General features: G+C 31.5%; 1 protein-coding gene across 3 annotated transcripts in view; it reads right to left on the bottom strand.

Moving 5' to 3' along the window:
- LOC105339334 (lithostathine) overlaps positions 1-12,222 on the bottom strand; it is an 82,841-nt gene that overhangs the window by 40,134 nt on the left and 30,485 nt on the right. Inside the window, exons 1-3 of one of the 3 annotated variants that reach the window (XM_066084247.1) lie at positions 6,373-6,686; positions 4,187-4,257; positions 3,732-3,819 (exon numbers count right to left, since the gene is read on the bottom strand). The exons of 1 other annotated variant lie outside the window; for it this stretch is intronic. In XM_066084247.1, coding sequence (XP_065940319.1) covers positions 3,732-3,819; positions 4,187-4,257; positions 6,373-6,670 — 457 coding nt within the window. In that variant the 5' untranslated portion in view covers positions 6,671-6,686. Of the gene's footprint in view, positions 1-3,731; positions 3,820-4,186; positions 4,258-6,372; positions 6,687-12,222 lie in introns of those variants that run through there. One more of the 3 variants, XM_066084259.1, reaches the window with a different exon arrangement.

Raw genomic sequence — 12,222 nt, 5'->3', positions numbered from 1 at the left:
ATTATAGCATTGAATCATGATTTTTTGAAGTATAAAGTCTCATAACTGCAGCGGTGTGTGCATACAAATTGAGTAAGGCGCGTTAGCGCGTTATGGAAATTTGTATGCAAGCATCGCTGCAGTTATGAGACTGTATACTTAAAAACAAACATAATTTAATGCTTATATTTACATCATTTTAACTTCATGCCTTGTCTGAAAATGAGATTTATACCTTAAAATTCCTATGTTATCCTAAGGGTAAGTTTATGATAATGGAAGAGCCACAGTAACAGCTGCAAGCGTGAACTTTGATTTTCGCTTATGACGTTGCAGTTAACAGCGTTCAACGTTTGTGACGTCATAATAAAACTCGTCATTTTAACCTTTGAGTACCCTGTGTCCATTACAGTGTTATAACTGCCGTAGCTTTCAACACACTATATTTACATTCCACATATTTTATGCTTGTAAAGTGTGTCATACATAAAAAAAAAATGAATAAATAATAGAGTTTTTAAGACACTATAAGAGTTGGGAATGATGAAATCTAGTTCAAACAGTTTGGAACACACCTTAACAAACGTAAGCCTATGAAAACGTATCTCAGCTGTATCCGTACAATGACACATGCCAATGAATCTTTGACTTGTAATCCATTTTGAAGACAGGCCAATTTTTGTTTAGGTCCAAATTCGAAGAATATTTACCTCCGTGTTATGATATTTGACAAAAATACGCAATATACAATTTCTACTACACAATATTTTAGAAAGAAAGCCGGGCGTCTGCTTGCTTGTAAGACGCCATTTTGTTTGCAACCTGAGGCGGATCAAATGTTTATCCACACGCACCTGCGGTCTAAATCAGAGGCGTTGCTAATAACTTTCACAAACATTATTTCTTTTACTAGACACACTTAAACTAATATTTAAAAAGCTTTTAATTTTAATCATTTGTCCCAAGAGATGTGAAGCACATGTTCCCCCGTTTGTGTGCATGTGGCTGCAGGGACATTTAATACAATATTGCTTATAATATGATTGAATTGCGTTTATGATATAATTTTCTATGTTATATTCTTACATTTTATCTTATATTAATAGATTCTTTTAAAAGTTTGACCTTTTTACAGATTAATTACTGGTTTAACGAAAATATATGAGCGGCAATGATTGGTACTCGAACTTCCGGTAAATCGAAGGTTGGACAGGGTTTAATTTTAGCCATAAGTAAGTCGATATTGATGAAAATATAATAAAAATTATTCCTCAAATTATATTAATGATCAGTGCAGAGATTCGCCTAGAAATTTTTTATGTGACAGCTTACATGAAAAGAGTAATAGAGGTAAATTGTGTATTTTTTGGCAATAATTGGTACTTGCACGTTAGCAATTGCAACATAAGAAATTCCTGGGCCTTTCCGACAGAGCTCGAAAAAAACACCGCGGGCGACATTATCCGACACTCGAGTTTGTACTCCTATGATGTCATAAATATAAACAAATGAAACCCTCATATAACGTTAAAAGCAGGAGTATGCACCGAGTTTACTTATTTTACAGCTGACTATCTTGTTTTTTTTTTTTAAATCAAATCAGGTCATCAGTACTAAGCAAATAATTCCTGGGGGTATTAATCTTATCTCACCGAACAATGTTAACGAAATGCTTCTCGAAAACTTCTTAAAACAATTGTTTTATTTCACATCTAGCGCGTTACTTAATGAACAGAGCCAATTCATTGACAAATATCTCATAAAACCAGGATTTATTTTTATTAAAGGTATATGTGGTGTATTTTTTGTGAATAACAATAACATGATCTGATTATTTGCTTCACTACTTTATTTGAGGATAGGGCTATAAGTGTATACGTCAATCGAATAACAAAGATACAAGAAATAAAGAAAAATTATTATTTTACTTGCCACTAAAAAATTCAAATGATTTAATTAATCCCGCCTTAAAGGTCTTACCCTAGGAAATAGCCAATTGTAGTTCCATATATATTGCGACAATTTCGTTTCTTTCTTCCTTTTTTTGGCACCTTATTTTAGGCCTATAGTATTTTAATGGAGCCATTTTTTTTTTAGATGCGCATGATGCAACTTCCTGGATGGTGCTGAGCCTGTTTGTCAACATGTGGAACCCACGTGTACTTGAGGATAGGTATGTTTACTCTCAATTATCTCTCTTAAAAGCCGCATAAGGCGTTATTTTTCTGATCTAAAATTTTTCTTGAAGCATTTAACTAAAATTTCTCTTTCATGAATTATATGCTGAAAGTATAGTTAATTAATTAACTGAATTAAAGCTATATAGTAACATATAATGAAATTAATTCCTTGTGCAATCGCATGATACCTTAAATGGGTTACGTGACACACATATCCACAACAATGGCGACGACGAGAAAAATGGGTAGACCGTTAGGTTTGACACATTTGGCAAGGAAAGAAAAGAGGGACAGATTGAGAAGGATAGGAACAAAGGGAAGATTGTCATCGGAGACCATGTAGATACATGTAGACGTAATAGGAATTAATGCCGAATTAAAAATAAGTTTCCATCGTGAAGTTGTAGAGTTTTGCTAGTCAGGTTCGTGTTCTTTGTGTTCCGTGTCGTTTTAAACCACAATTGTATTTTCGGCAAGAGGAAATTTTGAATAAAGAATAAATAAACACTCTGAGTACATGCATCCCTCAGGGAGAAGGGTAATTTACTCCGTTTACATGTACCTTGTTGTTTTCGCTAAAAATAGTCTTCCACCTTTATTTCACATAATTAATAATTTATATCCTTCTACATTATTTAAATGAATATCGGAATTATAATCTTCCAAGTATCATCTGATATAAGATATATCTAATTTCAGACATGAAAAACGTGATTCTTATTTGTAAACAAACAGTTCTTCCATCGTGTTTTCAATGGTGGCGTTTCCCGCACTCTTACGCAGTGGCGTTATAAATGGCGGATCACATTGATATTCATTAGAAGTGAAGATAAGAAACATGATGTATAATTTTACAATTTTGCAATTTTTACCTCTCCAAATATTTTTTAAAGCTATTTTATTTAGATATTGTAAGTTTTAAAAAATCTTAACTGGTGAATGTATTTCAGTTATGATGTACTTTAATCCACATTAATATCGACAGATGTTCCATACCACCTTGATTATTAATAATACTTTAATAGTCTGTCCCAAGATGTATATGCTGTACATTTGGACGATCTTGCATAACAATACGAAATGAAACTCAAAAATATCAAGAATTTAATATTCAATTGAACTATTGCTGAAAATAATGAAAAATATTGATACGGAAGTCTTTGAATATGATAGAGTGATTCGGTCGGGCGTGATCAAATCTTTGATCAAATTTTGATCACGTCTGACCGTATTTGATCACCTCATTATACACAAAGAATTGTTTCTTAATGATATAATTTATACACCTGTATAATCCACGCTGAAAGTCTATAACTGTTGATATAATGAAAGGTGGCCGATCCCGCAAATAGTGTCACTCATAAAATGAGTTGAGCAACGTCAATTTTATAACAATATTAAAGGCAAACCACGCAACCCAAAAATGACAAAAAGACGCAAAATGTATATATTCATTTCAAAATACATATAATCGTCTATAATAACCAAAAATCACCGAACACAAATAGCCATCTACCCCCCCCCCCCCCCCCCATCCATCTGCGAGATATCAAACAAATATATAACAATTACCTTTCATGAGAAATGAGGCAGCCAGCCAATCGGATTCCTCTTTACTATTGATCTCCACAAGGTAAGAGCACAGCTTCTGACACTCCAACTGTTATAATATAATCATAAGTACTAGTATTATTTTAGAAATAAATGTAAAAAAGAAGACAAAAAATGAATAATATTACTAAACCTGAAGATTAGTTTTCCACCTGATAACCAATGTGTACAACGTATTTAACTCTGTACTATCAGTGTTATTTTTATCAGAATCTCATAGGCCCAAGCTATACTGCTTTTATTTTTTTTCTATGCTCATGCAAGTTTAGATATGCACAATTAATTACATTTATGTGTTGGCTGATTTGCTTTAAATAAGATATATTTAACAACAACGAAACAAAAAATACACAATAACAAAAAAAAAAAAACATTATTTTAATCAAACATTTTTTTAGTCATCCTTTTCAAATTACCTTGGCTTCTTCCCACGTGGCATTTTTTTCTACATGATAATAATAATGTCCCATGTACGTCCAGTTCAAATCTGTAATGAATTACCATTAACATCTAAATCTGCACTGATAAGCTGTACAGCTTAAAGTTAATAAAGAACTGAACTGAAAATCAAAATTTAAATATTCAACAATTACGGTAAGTATTAATTAAACATGTAAATCGGTAATTAATTACCATGGACTCTAATTTAAAATTATAAATCGCTAATTAATTACCGTAGACATAAATTTAAAGGTATATGTGGCGTATTTTTTCATGCTAAAAAATATTTGATTTATTTATTTAATTAGATATATTATATAAAAATATATCTTCACAATAAATTACGCAGTATATATCAATCGGGTTAAAGAGATATAGAAATTAATAAATAATTTTTATAATTATTTTCGCGTCCACAATAAATACAACATTTGAATAAACCCCGCCTTAAATCGGCCACGTGATACCACGCTCAGTCTATCACAACAACAATGACGACGACGAGAAAGATAGGTATACCCGTAATACCGTTAAGTTTGACAGATTTGGCCAAGAAAGAAAAAAGAGACAGACTGACAGGGATAGGAACAAAGGGAAGACTGTCTTCGGAGACCATGTAGATTGATGGAATAGGAATTAAAGCCGAATTAAACTTAAGTTTTTGAATAAAAAACAATCATGCCTCCCTCAGGAGAGGAATATTCGCTTATTTTACCGTGTCATTGATGCTAAAATAGTGTTTCATCTTTAATACACATAATTAGCCATTTATGCCGTTCTACATTAATGAATAACGAAATAATAATGCTTCGGGTACCATCTGATATAAGAATTATCTGATTTAAGACATGAAAACGTGATTGTAATTTGTAAACAAATTGTTCTTCCATCGTGTTTTCATTACGAGGTTTTCCCGCACTCATGTGCAGTGGCGTTACAAATGGCCGATCACATTAATATTCATCAGACGTGTAGCAAAGTTTAGAGACAAATAACTAAAGAAAGAACATGTTTTACGCGCCTAGAGTTTGTGAAACGTCTAATTATAAGAAGCATGATGTATATTTTTACTCAAACTCACGTCATAAATTTTACTCCAAACACGCCACAAATACCTATATTTACATTATCAAGTGTCTTTGCCTGTGATAACACTACGTATCGATTTTGTACTATAAAACTCAAATTACAAATGACGCCAAGTTGAGGCGCCAGCGGGGTTTGTTTATTTATATTTAAATATCTAATCGTACGATGGCCTAAAATTATATAAATATAAGTAATTAGGAATCATTCTTTGAATATTAAGAGGTGATAATTTCGGTCAGGGCGTGATCAAATCTATCATAAAGCCCTTCGCCCCGACCAAAATTATCACCTCATGATACTCAAAGAATGATTCTTTATTCCGTATTTAAACATCTCATTTGGTAAAAAAAAATCAGACCGTAAACAAAAATTGATGAAGCTTTTACCGGTCTTCTACAGAATTCAGATTATTTTCTTTAAGTTTTTTTTCTTTGAAAATCAAAATTTAAAAATTCTATGCATACAATCACGGTAAAAAAAAAATCAAACCAAATATGACCTTGCTAGATCTTAATCAAAGGCTATCTTACTTAAATCAGTGTGTCTTTTACTAGTTTTTAATCTAGAGGGAAAAATTGTTACATGGCAAAATAATTTTTCATGTAACATAATTTTTACTGTACATTGAATTTTTCTTTTAATCAAATTGTTCTCGTTTTTAACTAAATGGAACGTTCATATGGAATCGACTTTTTTACCTTACAGGTAACATTGATATAGAAACAATTAAAAAATCTGTATCAAAAGGTAGAACCATTTAAACAAGAGCTTGGACTTTGGGTAGTTGTGCCAAACAGCAATGTGACGTAAGCCTGTTTATTTCATTTCTAGCCACTCAGCCATTGCTCTTTGAAATCAGCAAGATTTGTCTGGCTTTTGAGCTAAGACTACGCAATCTGTGCATATTTCGCTTGAAACCGCGTCATTTTTAACTTGTTTTGACACAAGGAATAGATAGCTACGTCCTATACTGAAAGTCCAAGGTCTTGTTAAAATAGTTCTCATTTAGTTTAGTTGAATGAAACCGCCGGCCAAATTACAGAACAAGTTTCGATATAAATTTATTTCTTACCTTTCCGGAAACGGAGTACATCGTCATTTTTCGGACTCAAAACCTGATACGAGTAGCCTGGCTTGTTTACGCAATGGACTGCGTTGCACTCTTTGTTTGTTTTGTTGAATAGAAACTCTGTGCAATAGCTATCTTCTGTGCACAGCGTTCCGCATTGCAAAATACTGAAATCTGGATAAGACACCGTTAATGGGTAGTTAGGCGCCTCGATGTCCACTACAGAGTAAGAAACACTTCTCTGCTTACAGAAAACTTCAAGAAATAGAGTGACGAAAACATAATGCGATGTTTGGAACATGTTTTCTTCTGCGTGTCCCTTTACCGTTTGTTTTAGAACAAGTCGTTGCTTTAATTTTTAACTTTAAAAACCGAAATCGATTTCTAGATTTATGATGATATATAATCGCTATTTCATCAACAAGTCCAAGCAATATTTTAATATGTCCCAATCGTGACCGGTATGTATGAATGAATTTTAACGTATGAAAATTAACATTAGAAAAAAAGAGGTTTGGGGGAAAACGAGTCTCTTTGAAACAACAATTTTATGCAGCTTAATTGTTTGCTTTGTTTTTGTCTGTCCACGAAATACAGTCGGGTTTATAAATTATTTAGATGGCTTAGCTTCAGATATCTATGAATTACAATGTATTGAAGGAATCAATCATTCTTTGCATTGTCATGAGATATTTTTGCATGATCAAATCCAACAAAGGCCGAAGTATTGCAAATATCGTTTTTGTGGGATTTTAAATCTCCTGTCACACTCTCACGATTTATGCAACGATTGCCCACGAATTGCTAAAAGTGAAAAATTGCCATTATTTGCCATGTCGGACTTTCAATAATTCTACAGACAGTACTTTTTCGAATCTAATACAACTTGGCTACAATTTCCGCTCGACCACGTACGATGTTTGTACGATAACAGGACGAATTGTGGTGATTCATGTACGAATTTTGACGATTAAGTAACGAACACTTTAAGATCTTCATACGAGCAGATAAGATAGGAAACGATTTTTATACGATACTCTTACGAATGAGAACGAAACTGTACGATTGATACACGATATTTCCACAAATAGATACGAATTTATACGAATATGTAACTACATGGTGTGTTAATTTACAAAGTAATCATTAAACAAATTAATAATTGCATTTATGCGAAAAATACTTAACTGGAAATTTTTTTTTTCAATTTCACAACAGAAGATTATGCAGAGTAATATATATATATATATATATATATATATATATATATATATATATATATATATATATATATATATATATATATATATATATATATCAGGCTTGGGGTAATGATAAATGTAATGGTAATGTATTGCAATGCATTACATGTTTTCAAAGTAATGTGTAATGCCACAAAATTAGCATTACAAGTAATGGTAATTCATCACTTTCCAAAATCTAGTGTTATGCTGGCATTACATGGCATTACTTTGCATTACTAATGCTTATTTATGCATGTTCACCTTAAAAAATGTGATGAATAAATGAATAGCTGAAATTGTATTTGATTAAAATTATTTTAAAGATGAAAAAGAAATAATTCTTTAGATAAAAATGTTTTAGTTGTATTGTAAACAAGATTTTTTTTTAAAGTTCATTTTATTGAATTGTAATATTAATAGATATAACAACACAATTCCATAAGATTTTAAGATCGTGTTATTAAGAGCTTGAAATAATTTAAACAATTTACTCCAATTAGTTTTCTTTTCAATAAAGAATGTGTCAACAACACACTATGCCCCCAGGATAATCTAGGTATCAAAACAATCTATTGTTATAAGAAGTGCTAAACACCCCAATCCCCTTCCCTTGGCTATGTCCCAATAGAATAGGAGACAGACATGCATCTTTTAAAACAAATGAATGCGCTGTCCATCCATGATGAAAATCAAAATTACTTCCAATATTATAACCAATTTGAAAATAATTTCTCTTTCTCTCTTTCTCTCTCTCTCTCTCTCTCTCTCTCTCTCTCTCTCTCTCTCTCTCTCTCTCTCTCTCTCTCTCTCTGTTGTATATTACCGGTTAAGTACATTAGTTTGCACTGATAGAAAATACAAGATTCATGCTTTAAACTGCATACTGTTATGTTTGAAAATCTTCCCAGCTATACTAAATAAACATTCTACATGAGCAGTGGAGCTGTGACTAAAAGACATTTTGGATACTGATACTGAACATGAACATGTAGATATGTTAAAGAGTATTTTATATTTGAAACATTTGCAAAAACTCTTTTTTATAGCTTTACTTTTTAAAACAAAGTAATGGTAATGGTAATGCATTACTTTACTCATGTAATGGTAATGTAATGCATTACTTCAAGAAAATCAATTAATGACAATGGTAATTTAATGCCCAAAATCATGAAGTAATGGTAATGAAATGCATTACTTTACAATGTAATTCGCCCCAAGCCTGAATTATATATATATATACATACAAACGAAGTAAAATTATAGAGGAATACGGACAAGAACTAACAAAAAAGGAAATAAATTACTTGTTATCTTTTGATGTTAAGACAAGCAACTTTTACGGATTACCGAAGGTTCATAAAAGTCAGATTATCAGCAACTTGTGTAAAGAATCATTCTCTTCATATGTATGTGTTTCAAAACCTGAGGATTTAAAACTGCAACCCATAGTTGCAGCACCATCTTGTGAGACGCATAGGATCAGCAATTTATTGGATTTATTATTGAAACCGTACGTGTCCAAAGTTAAAAGCTATATTAGAGATACCGTTGATTTTTTAAATTCCATTCCTGAGAACGTTCAACTAGATGCCATTTTAGTATCATTTGATGTGACCAACCTCTATTCTAACATCCCACATGAACTCGGACTAGAAGCTATTGAACACTGGATCGACAAATTTCCAGACCTACTCCATGACCGTTTCACCAAGCCTTTCATTTTACAAAGTTTAAAATTCATTCTGGAACACAATTTCATGAATTTTGATGGGATAACATATAAACAAAAACTTGGAACAGCTATGGGAACTAAAGTTGCCCCAACCTATGCTACACTTGTTCTAGGATTTCTGGAGGAAAAGCTGTAAAAAAAACCTGGAGGACCAATTTAGTATTGAATTTAAAACTTTCATACAACAATCATGGAAAAGATTTTTGGACGACTGTTTTTGGACTAAAACCAAGGATGAATTAAATAAGTTTTACAATATTTTAAACAATTTAAACAACCATTTGAAATTTACAATGGACTGTAGCGAACAAAAACTCCCATTTCTTGATGTTATGATCATAAAAAGAGAGGAAAAAATTATTACTGATATATATTATAAACCTACGGACACCAAACAATACCTTGTTTATGATTCGTGCCATCCAAAACACATTAAGAACAACATACCTTATAATTTAGCCAGGCGCCTTTGTACTATAATATCGGACAAAAACCTTCTAAATTCCAGACTAAGTGAACTACGCTACCTGCTACAACAAAGGAACTACCCCAAATCACTAGTGGAACATGGAATCAAAAAAGCCACATGCCATGATAGAAATGAGCTACTACAGATAAAAGATAAATCAGAAAAATGTGTTATTCCATACGTCTCAACACACAACCCGAAAAATCAAGAGTTTTACCAAATTATAAAAAGCAACCTTCAACTTTTAAAACGTGATAAAAAAATGAAAGAAGTCTTAAACAAATTTCAGATCATTAAAAGTAAACGACAAAGTCCGTCTCTGAAAAAGATTTTAACCCGTGCCAAATTTGAAAATATCGAAGAAACACCAGATGTCAGTAAATGCCAGAAGCCAAGATGTGCCACCTGCCCTTACCTACAAGAAGGCCACCAGTTCGAGTTCAAAAACGGCAGAAATTTTAATATACATTCCTCTATTACATGTGAAAGTTCTAATCTAATCTACGTCATAACATGTGCAGGATGTGGAGAAAACTATATTGGTCAAACCGGGGATACCCTCAGACATCGAATGACCGTCCACCGACAACAAATTCGTGAAACAAAATACCAGTGCACGGCTGTTAGCGGACATCTCAGAAACTGTGCCAAGAACATTTTTCCGAACTTTACAGTGTCTCCTATCTATAAATTTTATAAAATAACAACCGAAAAAGAGCGTGAAACAAAAGAAAAACATTTCATTTCATTATATAAACCAAAACTGAATGCATTATAATTATGAATGTTTGAATATATTTTATGTTTTTCTTGTACAATTATAGAATATTTGAATATATTATATGTTTTTCCCGTACTATTACAAAACGCTTATACTATGACGTCATAATGAACTCTGAAAAGCGCAACATATACTTGATGTTATATGACGTCACAATGATCATTTGAAATGTATGTACTTATGTATTTATGGTGATTGTTCAAAACTCCTGAAGATTATAATGAAACCGGTAGAGTTTTGAATCGGCTTTCTGTTATTTTTTATTATTTAATACTTGTGTGGATTAACTTTACTCATTTTGGATTATATATATATATATATATATATATATATATATATATATATATATATATATATATATATATATATATTTATATATATATATATATATATATATATATATATATATATATATATATATATATATATATATATATATATCAGGCTTGGGGCGAATTACATTGTAAAGTAATGCATTACATTACCATTACTTCATGAATTTGGGTATTAAATTACCATTACCATTGCTTGATTTTATTGAAGTAATGCATTACATTACCATTACTTATTACTTGAGTAAAGTAATGCATTACCATTACCATTGCTTTGTTTTAAAAAAGTAAAGCTAAATAAGAGTTTTGTAAATGTTTCATATATAAAACACTTTTTAACATATCTACAGGTTCATGTTCAGTATTAGGTTCAAATTCAATGACTTTACAAGATTCATTCTTTATTTGCTCAATATATAATCATCTTGTGGTATTATGAACAACATCTTACAAAAGTAAATAGATATTTATAGACATTTGACATGGTACAATGTCAGATATAAAAAGAGACACAGAAGAACATGCATAACAAAAAACAAATTATGGAATAACGTTGCGGTTATTAAACGCTAAACAGAGATGTTTCCCCAGATTACACAAACAATTATTATTTTGGACACTTAATTGTATTAATTTATAAACAGAGGGTTTTCCCAGTAATATTCTTAATATTTTTTTAATCAGATTTCTTTTTACTGAGGACACTTTAAGGCAAAGGATTGCTGTTGCACTTTATGATCATCAACGTTTCAAAGCCCAGCTACATGTATACTATATAAACGTTCTACAGGAGCAGTGGGAGCTGGGACTAAAAGATTTTTTGGGGCAATCTTTATCTTAGGATATATTAAGTGCAATAATAGAAAATTACATGAATCTTATATTTTCTATCGGTGCTAACTAATGTTCTTAATATAATAGAGAGAGAGAGAGAGAGAGAGAGAGAGAGAGAGAAGTTATTTTTAAATGGGTTATAATAATAATTTATATATTATAATTTTGGAAGTGATTTTGATTTTTTATCATGGATGGACAGTGCATTCATTTTGTTTTTAAATTAAAGGTGCACGTCTGTCCTCTATTTTACTGGGACATAGCCAAGGGAAGGGGATTGGGGTGTAGCGCTTCTTATAACAATAGATTGTTTTGATACTTAGAGTATCCTGGGGGCATAGTGTGTGTTGTTGACACATTCTTTAATGAAGTGAAAACTAATTAGAGTAAATTAAATGATTTTAAACTCATAATAACAACACTATTAAAAATGTTATGGAATTGTGTTGTTATAATTATCT

Source organism: Magallana gigas, chromosome 1 (genome assembly GCF_963853765.1).
Source record: "Magallana gigas chromosome 1, xbMagGiga1.1, whole genome shotgun sequence".
NCBI lineage: Eukaryota > Metazoa > Mollusca > Bivalvia > Ostreida > Ostreidae > Magallana > Magallana gigas.
Note: the sequence above shows the minus strand (reverse complement) of the source record. Positions and strands in the feature narration are given on the sequence as shown.